This window comes from Lissotriton vulgaris, chromosome 4_1, assembly GCF_964263255.1.
Source record: "Lissotriton vulgaris chromosome 4_1, aLisVul1.2, whole genome shotgun sequence".
Lineage (NCBI taxonomy): Eukaryota > Metazoa > Chordata > Amphibia > Caudata > Salamandridae > Lissotriton > Lissotriton vulgaris.
In genome coordinates, this window is record NC_141691.1 from 819,981,951 (window position 1) to 820,006,431 (window position 24,481).

Below are 24,481 nucleotides of genomic sequence, written 5' to 3' on the forward strand. Positions count from 1 at the left end.
CCCTGCGCTGGCACTAAATGTAGCTCTCTAGCGCCAACGCAGGCACCCTTGTATAATAGTGCAAGGGTGTCTGCGTTGCAGGGGAAGATTGTTTAAGTGCAGGAAGGTTTCCCTTCCTGCACATAAACAATCTTTAAATAGTGTTTTGAAACTTCTATGTGTGCTGCTTAACGCAGTACACATAGAAGTTGCAAATCTTCATTTTTAAAAAATGATTGTTTATGTGCCAGGGGGGCCACCTTCCTCCAGCACAAAGGTAGAGAGGCACAGTTTACAATATTTTTGCATCAGCTTTAAATAATGTTTTCACACAGACTTGACGCAAAATCCAGGTTTGTAATGAAAAGCAACAAGCTGCCTTGTGTTACTTTGAATCAAGGAGGCGTTCCATGGGTGACATGGGCGTATCCGTGCATCCACCAATAGATTTTGATGCAAGTTCATATCTTGAAAAAGTTGTAGCCATGAATTTGCACCAAGATCTTTGCCGGTCTGTGAGGCAGACCTAATGAGGAGAAACATTTATATTTCTCCTCGTTTCACCCTCTTTGCAAGAGAGCTGTACTGTGCAGCACACATTCAAAGAGAAGATTACCTTTTAGCACAGCTTTTATGCAGGAAGCTGACATAACGATGCACAGCAACTTTGCTTGGCACTCTGCCTTGTGCCAAATCTATGTAAATCTGGGCTTGACTACGCATGAGCAATATGGACTCAGGATCAGGGGCGACCTTAGGCATGTGCAAACTGTGCACCTGCACAGGGCCACCAAACCCCAGGGGCCACCACACCAATATATATCCTTAATATATTAATCCTCTGAGGATGGATACATATTTGCGTGGCGGCCCCTAGCAGGGATTTGGCGGCCTCCGGCTCTGTTCCACTTCCAAACACCCTGACCCCCCACCCCCTCTTCACTGGCCTCCGCGCTCCGCCTCGCCCGGATCCCCTCTTCCAGGTCCCCCTACCTACGCTCCCTGCCCAGGGCCACCATGAGCCTTGAGCCGCCCCTGTCAGGATACATTTGCATAACACTGTTCGCACAAACTTTAGTGCTCACCCTTCCAACGATTTTCTCCATCCCTTCGAGGAGTCGTTTGGTTTGCTCTTCAATCTCCGCTGCCTTCCACAGGATGGTGTCCGGAGCTTCTCTGATACCCTGCACCTCTGTGACGATGTGGCCCAAGGGGTCATTCCAGGAACGTAGCACCCTGAGCACCAGATTCAGCAGATCATCATGCTGCAAATGAACAAGCATGACATGCAGTAAGAACACATGATCCACAGGAAAATGTCAGCTACGTTCCATGCAGGTAAGAGCGGTGGTGCCGGGTGGGGGGATTTCGACTGGCGGTGACCAAGGAAAATTAAATAAATATTTAATTGTCCCTCATCGGTTTTACCTGCACGGGCCGCGGCTGGAAAATGGACTCTTGGCGCATTCATGAGGCGGATGGACAATGGCATGGCATTCCAAAGCAAATTATCACCATAGTGAGAAAGCGTTTTTTGAAAGCATTGAAAAACATAACACACATGTTTGATCTCCGTGCTCTATTAGCCTCATGCTTCACTTTCAGACTTCCTGAAGCAATACACATGCAAAAGAGAATATTAGCTTTTTAAGTCTTGATAGTGACTCTTCGCACATTTCATAAATTGTATGTGCCTATCAAAATGTATTCATTTTACAGTAACACTCATGTGATTTATTTAATAGGGTATATATATGGTGAAGGGTTCATTAAATAGTACCAAATGCGACTTGGCACAAAATGTTCCAAAATTAGCTTTGCCTAAAATTGAACTTAAGCCCATTTGGCTAAATGGAAGCAAAAGAGAAATACATCTAATTTGCTACAACCAATCATGTTTCAAAAAGTTTTCATAACTTACGAAAATGAATTCTTAAGAACAATGCTTGACAAAAAAGGATGGTTTATTAAAAAAATCGTGCATTGGGGTTCTAAAATTGAAAACAGGCATGTAACCTATCTGAAGTAAGGCTAAGCAGGACATTTCATACTGTTTCCTCTAAATATTATTAACAAGGATAAGATGTTTTGTATGTGTATAGTATGTATGGACAGGTTTTTTATTATTGTTACAGTTATTATTCATTTTCTCAATTTTTTTCCAACCTCCAGCTGACACATTCATCACAGGTCGTTGTCGGTCTACCAGACTCTCCTGTGAGCTCTTCACCATAGCAATGAGAGACAGCCATAATATAGCCCCAACAGCAGTGCTTAATTTGAGCCAGTGGTTTCAGGTGGGGGTGAGTGGCACTCATTTATGGGGACCAGCACTTATTTTTCCTTACCAAACTTATAACTAGAGTAAGAGAGAGAAAAACACACAATGCAGAAGGAATGACGGAGAGAAAGATGGAAAAACCATGACAAAGGGTGGAAGCAGGGATGAAAAAAGCTGCAAAAGTGCGATAAAGGGACTCGGAGTATCTGGTGGTGGATTACAGTGGCATTAGGTTGGCTCATTAATAGGCAGCCTTTGTATTCAGCACCTCGACCTTTGATAGCTCTGGCTGAGCGCTTCTGAGAAAAAGTCTGGGCCCTGGCATTATTATTTTACAAATTAAGCACTGCCCAGCAAAATATACCCGCAACAGATGTGAGTAGGAGGTGTGGTGCTGTTACACTGTAGCAAGGCCATGGGCCAAACTTTTTTTGGGGCCCCGTTTTCGGAACAGCTTTGAATTTGTGATCCAATTTCAGCGCTTTCATGCCCTCTTTGTCCAGGTCACTGACAGTGCACATGCACACTCTTCCAAATTCTAAATGTGTTTGCATACAGTATTTAGGGATAGTGACTTGTGTTTCAATATTGTAACACAACAGCAGCTCACTAATATGACTTCAAGTAATCTCTGTGACACCCTCCCATTTCTCATATGTGATGTCCTGTTTTGATCTAAATGATTTTTTTATTGATGTTGCATGAAACATAAACACATTTCTCTGCACAATTTGTGTAATAGATTCTATCTAACACATCACACACACACAAAATAAATTTAATTAAAATGGTATTTAGAACAAACTGTTTAAGAATTATGCCAGGCAAGACTCTGCAGAAGGGACCCGGCTTTTTCATGGGGTCTCTGAAAGGCTAGGGCTTTTGGCCAGAGCCCTCTTTTTTAAAACTTCTCTGCACTGTAGGTACATCAAAGCAAAGTGTGTCTGCATCCATACACACCAGACAATCACTGACTGCTGACCTCGTAAAGAGTTGGATTAAATCAGACCCTAGTGTCAGCAAGTTTCCCTCGTAGATATAGATAAACTCGTTGACTTCGGTTCACCAAAAAATAGCATGTTGTCTCTTGCCATAAACACATGAAAATTACAAAATCCATACTATCCAAAGCCACTCCCTTTTTGACACAATAACCAATTCTCTCACTAGCACTGTGCAGTGCAGAAAAAAATAATAAAACATTTAATATAAATGTTTGCTGTACATTAAGTAATAAATACACCATCATGGCTGTGATATTTCTAATATAATTTGATCTTTTCTATCTGACAGAGATTTGACTTTCTCCAAAACATGTTCAGGCACTTACCCCCAGATTCATGAAGAACACATTTTGCGATTCTTTAATAGCGAAAAATACCGATTCGCTATTAAGGAATAGCAAAATGCTATTCATCAAGAAATCCATTCAAAAATAGCGATTTCTAATAATTCCTTAATTGCGACTCACAAATTGTGAGTCGCAATTAAGGAATATTTCCCCATTCATTCCTATGGGCCTAGAGGCCCATAGGAATGAATGGGAAGACCATCTCAATTTGCTAATCGCAATTAGCGATTCACAATTTGAGATTGCGATTTCAAGGGTGTAGGGGTGTCCAAAGGACACCCTGTTGCACCCCTGAAATTGATGTGTGCACATATGTTGCGCACACACATGCCCTTAGGGCTTGTGTGTGCGCAACATGAAACTTTGAAAAATGCACTTTAGCGCATTTTTCAAAGTTTTTGCTATTTACCACGTAGTTTAACTTGGCAGTAAATAGCGGCCCCAGATTGTGAATTCGCAGTTTTTAAATGGTTCATGAATTGCATTCAAGGAATCTCAAATTGAGATTTCTTAAATGCAATTCATCGCAATTTAGCGATTTCTATAATTGCGATTTTTGAATTTGGGATGATGAATTCTAAATACAAAAATAGCGCTCGCAAAGGGCCAGATTCTCAGAATCTGGCCCTTTGCGAGCCAAATTTACTTTGATGAATCTGGCAGTTAGACTTTTTTGTTCTAATGATTTATATAGGTTTTCAGTAAGATGAAAGACACAAAAAGAAAGCAGAGTTGCCCTCATCTCATGACATTGAAGTGGTCAGCATATGCAGCATGACTAGACAGACTCTCAGGGGTATTTTTACTAAGATTTAGCGCTGTGTTTGTGTCACAAAAGTGAAGCAAATCAACTCAAAAATATTTGCTTACTAATTTACTTTCCAGTGCTAAACTTTTTTAGTGCTGGAAAACCCTTGAAAGAAGCTCAAAGGAGAACACAGTGCTGCTTTGCATTACGTAGCCCATAGGGCGGGGGGGTGGTACCATGGGTGGTACATGAGTGTTCCTATGCAAACACCGAAAGTATCTGACATTAAACCCTGGTTGCTAAATAAAGTAGACATGGTTTAGTGTGAGAAAATAGTGCCCATGTCAAACAGGAGCTGAGAAGGAGAAATGTTTTAATTTCTCCTTTCTTTTCCGACTTTGTATGTGTGCTGCACTGTACAGCACACATACAAAAAGGACAAGGTTTCCAGTTAGTCTAAGAATGGTATTTTGCACTTGAAGGCTTCCCTTCCAGTACAAAGCCTATGCTAGACTCACAGAGACACCCTTGCACTATGTTGCAAAAGTGGGTCTGTGGTGCAAGACATCATATTTCTGCACCAGCACTAGGAAGAGGGGAGGAGAGTGCCATATTTCTGTAAGTGTGGTGCTCTCCTATTCTCTCCTACTCCAACAGTGCAGCAGTTGCAGCTGCTGCACTGCGCTTGTGAGAATTTAGTAAATCTGCCCCTGACTGTGAGTTAAAGTTTGGTTTTAGCTTTCGAAGGATGTTGACCCCATTCAATGCATACTGCTTATTTGATATCCTATGCCAACTCTCTGTTCAAGCTGATGATACTATTCACTTAAATTCTGCTTATAAAAAACAGAACTCCTAAACTGTCAAATGATCTTGGATGAATTTGCGGCTCTAAATTCGAATTTATTAACTCTGCTGCTGGCCCACTAATCAGGCCACTTTTCTAACCTTTTTTCTCAATGAGTTCACTAATTATGCTGTTGTTTTGGTCTTGCTAATTATGTCAGCACATTTTTTAATACTGTTATGTATACATAGCTAAATGTCAAAAGAATATCATCAGATGGATGCATCAGTAAGGCCAATTCTTATTCTCTGGTCTAGGAGCATGTGATAATCATTGTAGATGAAGTAGATGAACAGTACCAACATGCTGTATTGTGATTGGTTCTGATGAAGCACAATTTTAAAAATCATAATAAATGACACATTTATTGATTAAAGAAACAAAAATCTGAATGTACACTTTGCAAACGTTAAACACAGTGACACATGAAGACTGAGACAAGTGTAGTAGGAGCACAGTAAAAGCGTGCTTTTAAAAATAAGATAGAGAAACCATACATACAAATTAATGCTAATAGATAGAGTTGCTTTTGTGTCTGAGTGCACCATTTAGAAAAGTAGGTGCAAAAACGTGTAGAAATTCGGGTGTGATCTTGATATTCTGCAAAATAATATCAGCGATTCAATAGTTTATGAAAAGTTAAAAACAGATTTTGTGATGTGAATTTAGAAAATTATGTTGAGAAAATTGTAGTAGTAAGGTATTTCTAACATTAGCTATTTACATGTAATAATGTTGGTGGAAGTTCTGTATATGCTCTATTTTTAATTGATTTTATAACATTATATATGATGTTGGTTTAGAACTATTTCATTTAAACCAACATCAACTTAAAGGCTGCTTGGAAAATGCTTTTCTGTAATGCTGACCTTTCCCCTAAATAATACAATACCCCATGTACAACCAGTGAAATGTTACTTTATTTGACCTGTACATGTATCAATTTTGACATTCCTGAATGTTTCTTCAACGTTCACCGTGAAACATGTCTGTGGGAACAGGGCTTCAGCTATTTAATATGGATGGTTACATTGTATCTCCCTACAATGATGTTAGGCCTAGGTGGACTTCCAAATCTTTCATTCTCATGACCAGCATGGGAAAGCATCTCACTGTTGCAAATGTCCTGGGTGACATTATGTGAATCTGAACATACAATAGTCTTTTGATGGTGGTGTGATGCTGTATCACTGGGACATTGTTAGAAACTTTATAAAAGAAGAAACACCAAAGGAGGGGCATTACCATACTTTTGTTACCCCTTGCGAAAGGATGCTATGATTTTTGAGAACTATCTCTTTACTTAGATTGCTTTGCTGAGGCTACTGTCAGTTGGTGATGGACTGAACATTCTTCGCGTAACCATTCCAAATTTCCTTTTCTTTTCTTGACCTTTGGTCTATGCTAATGGGCTCCCCCTTAGTGGCATTTAAATTGGAATCCTTTACCTATCTTCGTAGGATTTGAGCTGTTAGAGCACAAGCTATCCTTCTGCCTGAATGGTGGTGGGACTCTTTAACTCTGAAATTTGATTTTATAATACACATCCGATAAAGCCTGCTTAAGTGTTTGGTGCTTCTATATGAGCTGTGTTATTCTTAACTGAAATTCTCAAACTACTGCTTATTGCAATGCATTTTGAATCTTTAATACAATAATCAAATTAATCAAAATATCTGTCTGAGTCTATTATTGAGTCCTATTCTTCTTCCATTTAAACTGTGCTGCTTACTAATGACTTAAATGTGTTGTATAGAGAAATAGGAAACTCTGTCAGAACATCAGATGTTACTTCTTTTGTTTTGCATTGCAGTTGCAGAGCTTTTGGGTTAAGTAATCATAACTCACCTTGCTTTCCTGTTGCTATTCTTTATTTCCACAGTATTGTTTTAACAGTGGTCTATATAAAACTTGTCTAAAACCTGTGAGTTGGTTGTCAATTAATGGTCCTCATTGGACAGCTAATGAGGTGTTTGGCCAAACTAATTTCCACTCTTCCTATTGCCAGACAAATATTCGTAGGAGAACTATTGCCTCTGTGGTAAATGGTAATGCTGTAGTTTTCTCTGATCGTAAAGGGTAGTAAGGACAGTAAGTGTACAATAATAAAATGTTACCACGCTTCCGCTGCAACAAATCCTGGTAGAAGAGGAAGGTTCTGCCTATCGGAGTGAGATTTTAGGGCACCAAAAATAGTCCTTTACCCAAATCCGAAGAGTCAAAAAAATGTGGGTTCGGCAAGACAGAAGAATTGATGGACTATCACGCTGAATAGAGTCAACAAGTAGCAGAAAGGAAGTGTGAGTGTCAATAGGGAAGTATACTTGAAAGAAGGGTTTTTAGGTCAGCGATTATTCCAGGCGCTCAGCTCATATATGCAATATGGTACAATTCTGCAAAGTGGTGTATATGGTGCAATTCAGGTTAGGGGATAAGCCCTATAACTCTTTAATTTAGTGCAGGGAAAACCTACACAGAACAGACCAAGACCACGCGCCTAGGCCCACATGAAAGAAAATGAAGTCAATGTAAACACTGATGTACATAGAGACAAAGCGTATTCTCCAGATGGAAGGAACAGTCTTGAAATGATGTTAGTGAAAGGTTCAGTCTTTTAGTTCTTTGCCAGACTCAATGAACGGCGAACAAGGCAGCCGACACGTGTTTCGTCGCGTTAAGGAGGATTGTTCCGAGACTTCTTCAGGGCTGGGCTAAATCAGTAATGGCAAATGAGGGATATTCTTGTTCATCAGTGTAAAAGCAAAAGCAATGTAGTCTGCAAAAGTCGATCGGGTGTGATGACTGTACTTGCAAAAATAATCCAGAAAGGCTCTACGTCGTGGGGGAGTGTTAAACATAACCATAGTGTGCGATCCAGACGTTACACAAAAAAATCCAGTCTTAGTTTAAGAGGACACCACGCAGCCCCCACGACAAATCATTTGGATCCAGGTAGCAGATGTTGCTATCGCCTTTGCTTAAAATTGCGATTTTTGAACTGACTATGTGCATTGAGTGGAGTGAAGTGGTTGGAGTCCAGATGGTTAAAGTTCATGTTTTATTGTCGTGCTTTGTGCAAAGCTGTAGTTGTAAACGGGCCCGCGTGGCCTAAGAACTTGAGATATTTTCCTACGGGTTATCTCAGTGTAGAAGACATGAGTAAGTTGTCTGCTGATTTGTGGTGTTGGTTGTGAGACCTCGTAGACAACACCTTGTTAAAGGTTTTCTTTATGTGTTAGTGGCAAACGATTGGTATGGTTCATCTCAGGTGCACAGGGAATAACTATATCAAATAAGGGTGAAATCCTGCTGATCAAAGTTTTCTTTGAAGTGCATGAGTATAGAAAGCTTAGTTACCTTGTGAGTGAATATCCTTTATTGGAGCACTCAGTTTTATTTGGTGCTTGCGTGGTATTGTCATTTTGCTCATACAAAATTGTGCAGAAGAAGATTGTGAGGGAGGGTGAGCTGCTGCGAGGAGTAAGATTGACAACACAGTCTACCACGCTGTGATTGGTTGGTTGGTGTAAAGATGCACTGGGATTGGTTGACAACATCATAAGAGTTGTGCCGTTATTGGTTGATGTTGCTGAATAGGTGAATTGTGGGAAAATAACATTTCCTGGATTTACTGAAATCGTTTGTGACTGCAGAATTGATAAAAAAATATTCTTTTCAAGTCATTGCAGAAATTTCTAAAGGAAGATGAGACCATATCTGTCAAAGCACAGGTATAAGTACCACCGGAGGGTATGGCAGGATACAATGTTTCGATGGACAAAGGATTACATCCAATTCTGTTGCTCTAGCATTGGCATAAAATCACGAAGATGAGACTCTACAGTTCCCTCATTAGGGAACATTGAATTTAAGGATTTAAGAAAACGTATGGAAAAGAATGTATGAAATGAAGGAACCTGTTAGAGCACTGTAATTGAGGCTTTAAATACATGGGAGGATATTGTTCAAAATAAATACAAAGAGAGATACCACTGGAGGTATAGGAGAACTATGGATCATTACATAGAAGCTAGATGGGATGCCAACAGACAATGTGGTGACAGATGTAATACACAGAACACATTGCATCCAGATTTAGAGGTTGTGGAAGATGCAAAGAGTGAGAAAAGAGAGAAAAAGAAGCATTTAGAGACAGACACAATTGATTCAGGGAAAGAAGGAGAAGATGATGATGACCTTTTAAATGATTTATTGATGAATTGTCAACCTCCTTAAAATGAGACATAGACTGGAGACTTGATAAATGCCAGTCCAGATGACAAACCTCCTATAATGCTCAAAGTGCCAAAGGAATCTATGAATATTTCTCCTTTAAGTGGGAGGACAGAAATGTCAGCCCCTATAAACCTGATTGATTCAAGTACTCCGGGCACTTTGACTGACCCGTTACTATTGGACATGTTGTGCCCGTTTATAAGTCTCGGTTTCAGATAAATATGGTTCACAATTTGGCTGTACCTACTGGAGAAAATACAGTCCAGGGAAGTTCATCAGACTTGACAAAAAGATCACTGCTTCATACACCCATGGTTCTGATTCAAACTAATAATGCTGCAGCTCTGAATGATGTTACAATCAGACAGAATTTGATCAGACATAAGGAATGGTGTACAGGTTTCCACCTTTGTAATGCCCCAAACTAAGTGAACCTCCTGAAATGAATTACTGTGCTTTTGACATGACTGTGCCAAAGGGTATTTCAGTTCCAGATTCATCCGTACAAATGATGCAACCTGGAACAAGTGTAAATTGGAATGACGGGAGTTTAAATTTAAATAATATAAGAGAGCAATCTGAGTTTCCTCCTCAAGAATTCGAAGAATGGCTTGAAGGATATAGATTCTCTAAAATCAGAATCGGGTAATGGTTCCAGCTTCAGCTCCGGTTTCAATTATGAATTTAAATTCACTGCAAACTTCAGTTTCTAGTACACCACCAACTTCAATTTTGGTTACAGGTTCAAATTCAGTCTAAAAATCAGTTCAGGAAAATAGAGCAAAGTAGAATTAGAAGAAATGAATACTGATCCCTTCAAGATTAGCTATTTATCAAGAGGGGAACTATTGTCATACAACAAGCACATTTGGCATATGAGAGATTGGTTGAATTGGCTCAAAATCTGGTACAGACTTTTGAAATTCAAAGATTTCGCAAAAATGCTACAGGCTAGATTTTACTGACAAAGATATTAAGAATATGAGGGCACCAGAAAATAAATTGCAGATAAAAGAGCAAATGCTTTTAAAATGGGAGGAAAAAGTAAAATGGGAAGGCAGATGGTTGAAAAAGAAGGAAACAAAGCAAGTTAGAGTGCAGTCATCACATTATGTTTTTGGTGGCAGTGGAGGAGAAGTAAAAATGCTCCCTATGAGAGAAGTGCCTGTATAAAGTTATGTTCATATACCATGGACGAAACAAGACATTTTGTCATTTACAAATGATTTTGCTTGGTTGAGGCGGAATAACCTGTTTACAGTACACCAAGCCTACCTTTCCCCTCAAAGGTTAGCCAAATTCCAGCCAGTAAAATGCTGCAACAAGTGTAACCTCCCCGCAGCCACATATGTCCATATGTTCATGGAATGCCCCCTTATCAACTCTTTTTGGGACGAAGTGAAGGTTACTTTGGACTCGATTCTTAAAATATCAATATCTGTTACGTTGCCAATATTAATTTTTGGGTTGGACGATAACTTCACCGGTACTGCAAGGACCTTCTTGTTTTATGCAATTCTCCTTGCGAGACGGCAGATCTGTAAATTTTGGGTCGATTCTAAAGCACCATCACCCGCAGGTTGGCTAACGTCCCTATACGATACATCAAAGACTGATCTGGCGAGATCTTGCAGCAAACGCAACCTCACTTTTTGGAATCTGTTGGTTGAGTGGAACAAGATCTTTTGTTAGGATTACGGGGTTTTTTTTTTTCCCCCCCGGGTCCGATGATTACGTCAAGACACTCCAGGGTCTCCGCCCGACAGTGCAACTGGCCCAATAGGCTGTAATATGCCTTGAAGGAGTATTGAGGGGTATGGCTTGCCTCCAAAGTCTCTCCCTCCCCCCCTTCAAAGAAATGGTTGAAAGTGTCTCCCGCCAGTCCGATGTGTCTGTCTGGATGTGGAAAAAAGATTTCACTTTGTGCCCAAGGACACTTAAGGTGGTTGGCGTTTCTTTTATTGGAATGAGGGTCAGGCGAATGAGGACAATAAAAAAAAATGATTTCCCTAAATTGAGAGAAAATTCTGCAGAATGGTACAGAAAAGTTGAAAGATTTGAGAAGATTCTAAAAGTTTTGTGGCTTGATTTGAATACTCTGTTTGAGATTATGGCTCCAGGAGATTTGTAAGCTGAATGTAAAGTGACTGTGAAATTGCCTGATTCATAACCAGAAAGGAACCTTAGAACAGGAGCACCATGTCCAGTGGTAATGAGGAAATACCAGCAGGAAATAAATCACCAGAAGACTCATTTTTCCCATACAGAGATTGATTGGTTGCAGATTGACAGGACAACTCAAGAACTGAAAGAATTAGTACATGCTTTTTATGAGAGATTAATGCAGGTTTTCAAATAGTATAGTGGAGCAGACACTATTACAGACACGGATGTGGGACATTTTGTTTACAGGTTTGTGTTCGGTTTGAGACCTGAGATTTCCAACACAACTCTACAGTAAATACTTTGCTGGTAGAGTAAGTCTTTGGACACAATTTTGTGTCATGCAAAATATTGTGGCAACGAGATTGAGATGAGACACAAGAAGCTCAATGAGAAATTGATGATTGCCCAGATAAAAGTGATGCAGAAAGGTTACAATCAGATGGTTATAATCAAGCTCTGGTGATGCAGGGTGTTAATGGTTTTTGCAGCATAATTTTCCGTCCCAAGGTAGAGGTCATTGCAATTCTGTAGATCCTAAAACTGGTGTTGATGTGTAATTTTTTTAAAAGATAAAACCATGTCATGCTTGCAGAAGATTTGGACACTGGAGACCTGAGTGTAGGTCTTTTATGAATAATGCAGGAAATCAGATGCAGAATGTGGAGTATACACAGTCTCAAGGAATTAACACAGGACAGACTCAGCAAATGCAAGTACAGAGAATGCAGAACTCTAACGTATGCTAGAAAATGCAAATACCCAAAGATCCCATGTCACAACAGAATGTTCAGGTACAAAGATATAATGCAAATCAAAATCAACGGATGAATAGAAATTCTTTCTAAAATCAGAATGCAATACAGCAGTATTTGATCCAATTGGATGACAGTGATCAGGGCCCATTAGAATGACTATGACTCAGAGGGGAGGAAGACTGCCTGCTTGGGGCAGCCTTAGAGGAAGGCCAGAGTGGTCCCTATGTGGATAGAGACGTGGATGGGAATCATGTCTCATTCCTTGTCGACACTGGTGCTACCCGCTCTACTGTAAAAACTGGAAAGGTCCCCAACCAATCACTCTTGGGAGAAAGTATCCACGTTGTAGAAGTTACTAATAAAAGTTGTCTACCCCAATTTCAGGAAACAGTTACCATCAAAATAGTATCCTTCGAGGATCAACATTGATTTGTGATGTGTGACACAAGTCTTGTGAATCTGCTTGAAAGTGATCTACTACGCACACTAAATTGTTCAATTTATTGCACATCCAGAGGATTTGAGTTCCATAAGAATTATTGTATTGTATTGTACTGTAATTTCATTTATATAGCGCTTACTACCCCTGACGAGGTGTCAAAATGCTTTTTCGGCAAGTAGCATGCTACTCTGGAACCCATAAAGGATTAATGTTGAATTAGTATAGTGAAATATGAAAGTAATTTGCATGGTGGATAGGTTAGTCAGTTATTTGGATTCAGAAGGATAACGGAGAAATAGAAGAGGGAAAAATGTTTGCATTTATATAGATCTTGTTATCCCTGATGGCGTGTTGAATCGATTTTTTCAGCAAGTAGCATGCTACTCCTGAACCCATAAAGAAATAGTGGTTAATTAGTATAGTAAAATATGAAAGTAATTTGAGTGGTGGATATTAGTCAGTTATTTGGATTGAGAAGGATAGCGGAGGAATAGAAGAGGGAAAAGTTTTGTATTTATGTAGTGCATGTCACCCCTGATGGGGTGTTGAAGCACTTTTTTGTGGAGTAGCACGCTACTCTAGAACCCATGAGGGTTAGTGGTGAATTAGTATAGTGAAATATGAAAGTAATTTGAGTGGTGGATATTAGTCAGTTATTTGGATTGAGAAGGATAGCGGAGTGTTAGAAGATGTAAAAAGGTTTGCATATATATATATAGCGCTTGTAACCCCTGCTGGGGTGTTGTAGTGGTTTTTCGGCAAGTACCGCGCTACTCCCGACCCCATAAAGATGACGATGTTCTTTTTAAACTTCCCCAACAGAAATCGGATGTGGGAATGTATCCTCCCCTCGTGGGTGAGGATTTGCCTAAAGAATGAGAGACACTATGCTACCTAAAGTCTTGGACATCACAGGTAAGGATATCAGACTCATTAAAGGTGTCGACCCAGTCCAAATTACAATTAAATCAAATTCAGAGTTCCCATTAATCTCACAATACAATTTGTCTTCTGATACTATTGCTGGAATTATTCCTGTGAATGACTGAATGATTGAGCAAGAAATCCTGAAAGGGATAAGAAGAAGAACAAGTAACTCTCCTATTATAGGCTTGGGAAGCCAAATGGCAATTATTACATTGTGTAGGATTTGCACAAAGGGAATGCCATTTTTATTCTATGTTGTCATGTGGTACTAAACCCAGTTGTGATTTTATTTCAGATTCCATGCCAGTCCAATTGGTTTTCAGTCATTAACTTGTGCCAGGCCTTCTTTTCAATTCCATTGCATGAGGATAGCCCGTTTTTATTCACTTTCTGTTTTAGCAGTCATGTTTTGGCATGGAGCCAAGTTCCCCAGGGGAATAATGAAAGACCCACAATTTTCAATCAAATACTCATATTGAACCTTGAGTCCATGAAAATGTTGAGTCATTCAATGTAAGTCCAGTACATTGATGACCTATTGGTGGAAGCCGGCAAAATTGACGCTATTGCCTTGTTGATCTATCTGGCAGAAAACGGACATAAAGTATCTCTGACTCGATCTTTCAGCCGCTTTTGATACAGTGGATCACAATCTGCTGCAACAACAGCTGGAAATATTAGGGGTTCAGGGAACGGCTCTGACCTTATTGACCTCATTTCTAATAGAAGGGAGATTAACAGTCGCCAAGGACAGCTTCCAATCGAAACCCTATGTTCTGCCCTGTGTAGTCCCCCAGGGATCGTCCTTCAATTTGACGTCCTATGCGGACGACACCCAGATAGTTGTGGCAGCCTACAATAAACAAACAGCCCCCTCTCTACAGTTCCAGGACTGTATGAGAGAAGTTGACAGATGGATGGGACTATATTGCATGAAGCTCAACTCTGAAGCCTGAAGCTACATTGTCTGAAACTCTAAAACCTAGATGGGATAACCTTTGGTGGGAAGCTGAGTTACGCAAATCACCCAAACCTGTGGAAAAGGCAAACAATGTGGGTATATGGATTGATAATAAATTAGCATTATCCGTCCAGGCTATTGCTACTGTCTCCACCTCCCATTTTATGATAAAAAAACTTAAGAAAATGTTGCCTTATATTCCTACTGACACTAGGAAGTTGGTAGTTACTGCACTGGTCCAGGCTAAACTGGTTTACTATAATAGCCTATATCTGGGCTTACGCAAGCAGTCTCTTAAAAAACTCCAGTCTGTTCAAAATACAGCTGCGCGAATGCTGGGCAGCCTCCGGAAATATGATTCCATCTCCAAGGAAATTCGTTGTCTTCACTGGCTTCCAGTGGCCAAACGAATTGAATTTAAAACCCTCTGCTCAGCATTTAAGTCTTTGAATAATGCAGGACCGCTATTGTTCAAAAGGTTTTTTGCCTGGTACCACCCGGCCAGACAGTTGCAGTCCTCAGGTACAAGATTGATGAAAGTACCCAGAATACGCAGCACGATTCGGAGCTGCAGGACTATTTCTTATTGTACCACAATGCTGTGGAACACACTACCAGCCGAGCTGAGAGGAGCACCCTCCCTCACCAATTTTAGGAAAAAGCTAAAAACTTGGCTTTTCCAGAAATGAGTAACTTGGAGAAAGTACTGCATTCAGTAGCGCCAAAACACCCACGGGTATTTGTGCGCTTAATAAGTTACATTGACATTATCATTAACTAAGTTACTGTTTTACAAAACTGAAGTCCTGGACTTAGGACATCATATTGAGAAAGGAGCGAGTAAAGTGTCACAAGAAAGAATCTCAGAGATTCTTAACATGAAACTACCACCTACCCAAAAAGAAGTGCACGTGTTCTTAGGAATGGTGGGCTATTGCAGACAGTGGATTCAAAACAGCAAAACCTCTTCAGAAGTTGACATTCAAAGACGTGTCTGATCCAGTACCCAGGGATGAGAGTTGCATGACTGCCTTCGTGGAGCTGCGAGAAGGCCTTTGCAGGGCATCAGCTTTGGAAATGCCTGATTACAAGAAGTGCTTTGTGTTATTTTGCAGTGAAAGAGAAGGCTACGCTCTTTCAGTGTTGACACAAATGCATGGAAGCATTTACAGGCCTATAGCCTACTTTTCGCTGACTCTTGATCCTGTTGCGGCAGCACTGCCTGGATGTCCAAAAGCAGTTTCATTTACATGTGTGAGTCTTGAGCAATGCAAAGGTATTGTTATGGGTCATCCACTGACAGTATTCGTGCTCCATTTAGTGGAGATACTGTTGACTCGCACACAAACACAGTACCGGAACAATAGTCGTTTGACTAAGTATGAGCAAATAAAGTTGGGTGCAGAGAACGTGACTCTTAAGAGGTGTACTATGTTGAATACGGCTATTTTGATGCCATTGCCTTGAAATGAAAAGTTGTCTGATCAAATGGTGCATAATTGCACGGATGTGACTGAGTTGTGTATGAAGCTGTGTCCTGATATTCGTGACAAGCCATTACCTGAATCTGATCATGTGTTTTTTGTTGAAGGTTCATGTTTGGGAGACAATGAAGGAAATCTGAAAGCTGCTTATGCCATGTGTTTAGTTGGAGGTGTTAAGCTTCAGGGTTGAAAGGAGTATTTTCTGTGCAATTTACAGAGCTCAGAGCTCTGACACAAGCATATACAATTTCAGAACAGCTCAGAGTTCCAATTTATACCAATAGTGAGTATGGCTTTGGAGTCGTAAATGACTTTGGGCAATTGTGGTCACAGCATGGGTTCATGACATCCTCTTGTTCTCCCATTAGGAATGGAGAGTGTATGAGGAGCCTTTTGCAGTCCCTACAATTTCCTGTCCAAATTGCTGTAGTGAAATGTGTCGCTCATCAACAAGGAACCGATTATGTTACAGTTACGCTGATGAAATGGCAAGGTATTGTGCCTTGAGTGCACATACAATTAAAGAGGAAATATTGAAAGACACATCCACCATGACAGATTGTAATTTGATGTTGTCAGCCTAAGATATGTTGGAGGAGGTGAGGAAACTGCAAGATGAGGTGACAGAAACAGAACAGTAGGGTTGGGTGTGAGCAGATTGCACCAAGAGGGATGGTTACGTGTGTGTTTACATTTATGGCAGACCAGTTTTGCCTGATAGCTTATTGTCACCAGTGGCACTACCATAGTCCTTCGCATGTTGGGAGAGATACAATGATGCATCTTTTCCAACAGGTGTGGTACAATCATAGATTTAGAGTAACTGCAGAGACACTATGCCATTGTTGTGTAGTGTGTCAACAACAAAACCCAGGAAGGAAAACACAGGTTGTCATGAGTCATATTGGTAAATCAGCAGATCCTTTCAACCAAATGCAAATGGACTTCATAGAGATGCCCCTTTCCAATGGACTAAGGTATGTTTTGGTCATTTTTGCATATTCTCAAAATGGGTTGAGGTTTATCCTGCTTTAAGGCATGACAGTTTAACTATGGCAAAGTTATTGTTGAGGGAGTAGATTAAGAGGATCAGATTTCCGGCTTCTCTTGAGTCAGACCGCAGAACTCATTTTAATAATGAGGGCCTAAAAAACATTATGTGCAGCACTAGAGGTTTAGCAGACGCTCTATTGCAGTTAACAGTCAGAGACTTTTGGGTTGGTGGAGCAGATCAATGGCACATTGAAATCCAGACTGGCGAAAGTGTGCGCTTCTACTTCTCTGAAAAGGCCAGAAGCATTGCCTCTTGTGTTGATGAATTTGAGAAGTACTCCAGAGAGGAGGAGAGTATTGTCACCTCTTTTGGGTATCATGGGACATGTGATGAGGCTGCCAGCTGTTCCTGCAAATGCTCTAGCCAAAATATCGGATGATATGATCCTGAATTTTTTCAAGGGTCTCGCTGATGAGGTGCATTCTGTCTCTCACCATGTTGGAACGAAAAGCTGCCCTTGCGGTCCAGCAGGAGTAGTACCATGACCTCAGTCTGAGGGGCTGGGTAATGGTGAAGAAACACATGTGCAAAATGTGTTTGGAACCTCACTGGAGGGGGCAATTCCAGGTGATCCTAGACACAAATGCCACTAGAGCAGAGGTCTCCTGTGCTGGGTCCATGTCAGCCACATTTGCAGAGTCCCAAGTCCCCATGATGATACAATAGCACCTGCTCCTAATGTGCCGGTGGCAACAGTGAGACAGAGGGCTCAGGTTAGTCAAGCAATGAGTGACCAGCAAGAAAGTGGAACAGCACTGGCTTGGCCTGAGGGGGGGGGGGTCCGTGAGAGTCGAGTGTGGGTACCAAAGGTTCGCAACCAATAGAGTTCACTACAAGAGGTACAGATCCTAATGAAGGGCCAATTGCAGAAAGAAAGCAAGTTGTGCCTGGAGACCATTGCCCCAGAAGAGGCAAACACTTGAGAAGAGTGCTGACCACTGGACGAGTACCACCAACTATTCCTGAAAGTTCTGAACAATCAGGTCAAAATAATACCAATGATGAGCAAACAGTTGTGAGGAGATCAAAAAGAGCAAAGGTGCCAAGTCAAAGGTGCGGATCTCCTGAATGGACTTATTTGGCTGCCAATGAGTGGGAATGCGAGTTTGACAAGTCAATACTGATACTGCTTTAGTAGGGTTCAGCGAATGTGAACATACATTTGAAATGCATGTGAAAGATTTGTCAGAAGATCTATGCCTCTGTGGTAAATGGTAATGCTGTTGTTTCCCTGATCTTTTAGGTCCTAGTACGATTAGTGCAGTAACAACAGTAAGTTTATAATAATAACATTTTACCATGCTTCCACTGCAACAGTTCCTATTAGCTGATATTTACCCAGAAGATAGCAAGTACTGAGGATAAGTATCCATTCCTTACAGCATCATCCAACACATTAATAGGCCCTCTTCCCCTCACTTAAGAGTGATAGGTGACCTAACAGACTGTGCCTACATTGGGAGACAAGATGCTGGAGATGTTTTAGAATCATTCACTATCTTTGCATAAGAAGCCTGAATATGTATGTGAAAATGATGTCAGCTGTTGTTATTCTCCTACTTGCAGTTGTCTTGCCTATGAGCCCTTGTGGTCCAGTTTCATAGCTAGATGCCCACTTTTCATCCCAAAAGAAGGGGTTTGGGGCATTAACCTGTGGTGCTCTCTGGACTGGTCCAGTATACAAAAAGTATAGAACTGGGTGCCCGTTGAATTGGTGTACAATGTAGTTCTGCACATTGTGTAGTCTTCTTCAGTGAACATCACCATCAATCCTTTGAATTAGGACTATAATAGGGTAATCTGCCTGTAATTGGAATGCGGGTTAAATGACATCTTAAGAACGTATGTCAATTCTATTATTTTATCTTGTAGGACATTTTTTGAAGTAACTCATTCTTTAGACTGTATGTATGAAATGAGCATCTTTGTAATCTCATTGAGCAATTTTCTTCTCACCAGAAGTTTAGCTTGAGAAGAAGTGGATTCTATATTGTTCATGATACTTGTATTGGTCTTTTGCATTGACTGCAGCCAGGATTCTCTCTTTATCTTAGAAGTCTTCAGTTCGAACAATAAGAACATGCACCACTAGCCCTTTGTGATTTGCTTTCCTCTATAGAGACATGGCACTTTAGCACTCATCAACACATAGCAGTCATCATTCAGAATATGGGCAAAAAGTTTATAGGTATCAGCATAGCATTCACAGCCGTCTCAATTAATGTTTGTGGGTGTTTATCCTCTGCTTCTCCACATCCTTCATGGTACCCTTCAATTTTGCAATTTTTCTGTCCTCTTGTATAGTTTGGAGAATTTTTTTAATGTAGTCATCGATCACTCAATCATGTACAGCACAGTGAGCAATTAGTGTCTTATTTAAAGTTTGGCAGATGGGATACTCTGTAACAACTATAGTGGCTATCATGTTTGGTTAATTACAAGTGACATAGGCTATAATGCACTTGTCATAATGCGGACCGGATGTTGGCCACGTGTGTGAGGGTGTACCCTAGTTGCCAAACTCTATATAGGGACCTTAGTCTACTGGCAGTGCAGAAGGCCTTGAAGCAGGGGTGTCAAGACGTTTCAGTGTTTGTCAAGAATACATTGGGCAAAGAAGTGTGTGTCCTTTTCAGTTGTCCTATGTAGTGTAGGGTTTATTGCATAACAGCATTTTGATGTTTTTTTTTATTATTGGCACCACCATTTAACAATAAGGTTCTGGACCAGGAGCACAAAAGTCTCCCAACTGGCGTAGCTAATTCATGTGGACACTTGACCACCTGTGCTCACTAGAAAACAATATCTAAACCTTTTTAACATATCTGCTATGTGCTTTTGAGGCCTCCCCCTTTGCAACCTAAAGACACAGCATCCTCATTCACCTTTGTCTTTAACTATTTCTGAGAGTTCCCTTCACCTTTCAATTGTCCTCGCTGACATTGAGAAATTGTGGTAACCTGTTTTTTGCCCTTCCCACTAGTTAACCTACCTGCTAAGCAGCAGTATCCTGCAAACACAGTTCATTCACCTTTACTCATAACTCCAACAATATTATTCTGAAGCACTTTTATAAAAGGATGATCCAGTTGCCCTCAAGGGCATTCTCTCCATCAGTCCACTCATAGGACCCACCACTACTCCTAAAAATCAGTTGCTGTAGGACACCAGTGAAAAGTTTACCTCATATTTCCATAATGACCAAATATCTCCAAGGAAATATGGCACAGAGAGGGATCATTGTAACCAAGAAGCCACTCATCGTCATGGAGGATGATGTATTCAAAAAACAAAATGGTCCCTATTGGCCTCGTAGTGCACCAGGGATCAGTTAGTGCTTATCATATAAACTGCAAAAAAAGTTTCAGATGCATTACTGGTGAAGATAAAAATGGTAACTCTAACAATCTTTAAAAAGAAATTGGAGGAAGTCAATAAAACGTTAACAGAGTTTTAAGAATGTATGACAGAGTCTAAAACATCAACATTTCAAAAAGACCTGCAACAATTTTCATTGGAAGACAGATTCCCTTACTCAGAACCTGATTTTCAATCTTGAAAATAGATAAATATGACAGTTCCACCAAAGAGAGTAATTCCTACTAATCTGATTGCAGTGACAATGGTCCCTCGCAGGATGGGCAGGGTGGGTAAATATAAATATGTAAATGTTCAGTATTTGTAAAGCGCGAACAATTGCCCGAGGGCGTCAAGGAGCTGGGGGCCGTCGGGAAGATTAAGCGAGCTATTACCCAGAGTCACATGGTGCTAGGCTGATCTGCCGCCGGCGATCGAACCGTGAGCACCCGGGTTCTGGAATCAGTCGCACTGGCTGCTGCACCACACCTCTTCCACCTCTTGGATAGACAACCCAGAAAAAAGTCAACAATGGTTTGGGGGTTAACTTAAATAATCAATCTTTCTCTGGCACTCAGCTACAGCTACTTGACAACTGTCTGGGATTTTCCCCTACCACATAGGCAGAAATATTTTATATTCCCGAAAATCTTTCAGAGTTCTTCCAAAAAAACTAATTGAAAGCCTTTTTTTGTGAACAGTGCCCCTCAAGTAGGGGTCAATGACACCAATGCAGGTCCGAGAAAAAATTCCTGGTTTAACCCCCTAATGATCTAGCATGCACATGAATTATTGGCATTTAAATAGGCAGTCTCACATTATACTGATCTGTGGAACAAGGAGAGAAGGAATGTGTTTCATACCTTAACCAGAGTTGAGCAAGAAGCACTAACCAAAATGTCTTCCCTTGATTTTATGTTAATAAAACAATCAAAGTGTGAGCATTCATGCCAAAATCATCTGGACAACAGTAGAAGCTTGAATGGTTAGAGAGACCTATATTTATATACTGGCAAAAGTACACAGGAGAGACATTCCCCTACAGGGAGGCCTTTATATCAGCAATTGGGTTAGATTTAGAGCCTCTGTCGAAGTTCACAGGCTAGGTCTTGAGACCATGGTCTTGAAGATGCTGTTATATATTAAGGACATCAAAGACATCTTAAACACCCTAAAGGGGATGAATTTTAATCCACTTCCTGAGTTACTTGTGGCAATAAATATAGAGGCATTGTAAACAAGCATCTCACAGGAGGAATCACTAAGGGTACTTGTAACGACTCAAAAATACACAATGAGAATTATTCGCCTGTGTTAAGTTTGTGCTAGACAGCACACACATGGCTGTAACACAAAATTACTTCAAATAGGAGGACTTCTTTTTACAGGTGCATAGCAAGTATATGGACAGTACAATTGCACCAAGCAGTGTCTGCCTGGATGTCCACAATTTCAAGGGCACAGAAAAACATGACCTCAAGTTCACTAACTGGTTGAACAACAGAACCACTTATCTTATGTTTTCCATGTCTATGAGCAGGACTGATACATAATTCCTAGATTTAATAATTAAGGCACAGAATGAAACGGTGATATGCAATCTTTTGTATAAGCCAACAAATAGAGACAACCTACTCAGATATTACAGCTTCCATCGTAAGTCATTAAAAGAGAACTTAACAGCAGGGCAGTTTTTCTGACTTCAGAGAAATTGCATAGATAAAATTAGCTATAAAAAGCATGCAAGTAAATTAGCTGAGAAATTGAGTGAGAAGGAATATCATCATAAGATAGTGCAGAAGGCCTGGAGCGGGCTCAGAACAAACCAGAGGAACAGCTAGACCACACCTTCAACATAACTGAAGTTGATCACTGATTGTGTTACAGTGTATTGGATCCACTCCAACTGTTTGAAAAAAAAAACATCAACAAGCAAAGGCAGGGATTCATTACATCAGGGGCACAGAAGTATGAGAAACCTGTTTTTCTTTTAGCACAAGATCACTGGTTAGTTTGAGACCATGGTCAGTTACACCTCTATATACTATAAGAATTCTTTGATACCTTCCTCTTTGGTGCCTTCCTCCTTTGGCACTTTCCATTTGGACACTGACGTATCTGTCCTCTTACAAGAAAGACAAAGCAACAAGATCTAGACATGAACTCACCTCTGATTTTAAAGAATTATACAAACTGTTATACAAGCAATGATCAGTATATTGGAATGATGACGGCATGATCAGGACTCGTATAAAGGAGCATAGGAGCATAATAAGATGCAAAAAATCCATAACCAAACTCAGGAGGCTTTTTTTGGAGAAAGGTCACTCGTAGAATGACCTTGATTGGTGCATGATTGAGAGACTAGATCAAAATAATTCCAACATGAAGTCTAAATTGTTTCACTTTGAAGAGTGTTGGATTCATCACCTCAAAACACCAAGGAAGGGACTGAATGCTGAAGATGGCTTGGACCCAGTTATACCCAGATGATTATAGTGTGAGGACAATTTATAACAGACATCCGCAATAACCCATGGCATAGAAATTAGTTTGTGAGAGGCATTGGAAAGAGAAAAAATAATAATGTAATAATCCGGCAGTAAGGATGGCAGGTCAGAATTTTAACTTTCATATCAGACATAAAAACTTCATGAAATATTTTTTGAGAGACCTTGAAAATCCCAAATTAATAGGTTATATATGGAAGGAGCAATGACACATAGTAGCGCACACACTTAATCTAAACATGGTAAGGCTTGACGATGACAACTGCAAGAAACTACATTTCCCAGAAAGCTTGGGTGGTGAATGGGCATCCTGTAACATGACCAACTGATGTTCTGCCCTCATACAGGCGTGAGGCAACAACCCAGAGGGCAGAGACTGACTCCTTGATAAACTGTTGTCTGAATTGGGGGCCTAGTTGGTGAAGGCCTGAAGGGCAAAACACAAGGCCTTAAATGTAATCCGCTTATCCACTGGGAGACAATGATGGCCAGAGAGATGGGGCAAACTGAACTGGATTTTCAGGGTATGGAGAAGCAGACGGGCTGCTGCTTTTTGAATGATTTGCAGTCATTTAAAGGAGGTCTGTAAAATACCTAGATACAAGACTTTCCCATAGGCCAGGTGAGAAGTCATCAACTATAGTTTTTTTAGTATAGTCAGCAAGAGTTCAGAGTATCTTTTAAGGCTTCTGAGGAGCCTGAAACAACAGCCAGACATCTTTTTGATCTGGAGGTCCATAGTGAGTCTGGTGTCTATCCTGATACCCAGGTTTTTTACTTTTGAATCTGGAACAGGGAAAGGGTCCAGCCAGGTCATCAGGCCACCAGACAGGTGTCCAGCGACAGAACCAATTCTCTACAATCAAGACTTCTGTATTTCGGCCACTGAGTGTCAAGAAATTCCGGCCCATCTAACTAGCTACTACTGAGAGGAAATTACGAAAGATTTTTCATTTCTGGTGATAATGAAAATACCAACTGGGTGAGCATATGAGAGCAGGGTGAAATGACAACTGCCAGAGGATCAACATAGGTAATACAAAGAATTAGGCTCAGTAAGACACTGAGGTACCCCACAAGAGATTGGTAGAATGCTAGAGGAGAAGGGCTCATCATAGACTTGAAAGCTCCGGTCCTCCAGCCCAATTGTCTCCTAAGCAGTATGCAATGTGACTGTACATCGAACGCAGAACTCAGGTTGAGCAGAATGACAGCCACTGATCTGATGCAATCAAGAATCCATCTGAGTTTTTCCGACGTGGCAAGTAAAGTAGACTCAGAACTGTGGAGCGGGCCGAAGCCAGACTGAGATTCAAAGACCAGGTAGAGGAATTTTAAGAATGCAGAAAGCTGTCAATTCATGTGTTTTTCCAGCAACTTCCC

At 40.6% G+C, this 24,481-nt stretch overlaps 1 protein-coding gene across 1 annotated transcript in view; it reads right to left on the minus strand.

The window, feature by feature from the left end:
- The window catches only part of PRL (prolactin), a 95,047-nt gene that overhangs the window by 31,714 nt on the left and 38,852 nt on the right, over positions 1–24,481 (minus strand). The window contains exon 4 of the mRNA XM_086966873.1: positions 1,065–1,244. Within this exon, the coding sequence (XP_086822999.1) occupies positions 1,065–1,244 (180 nt within the window). The remainder of the gene's footprint in view (positions 1–1,064; positions 1,245–24,481) is intronic.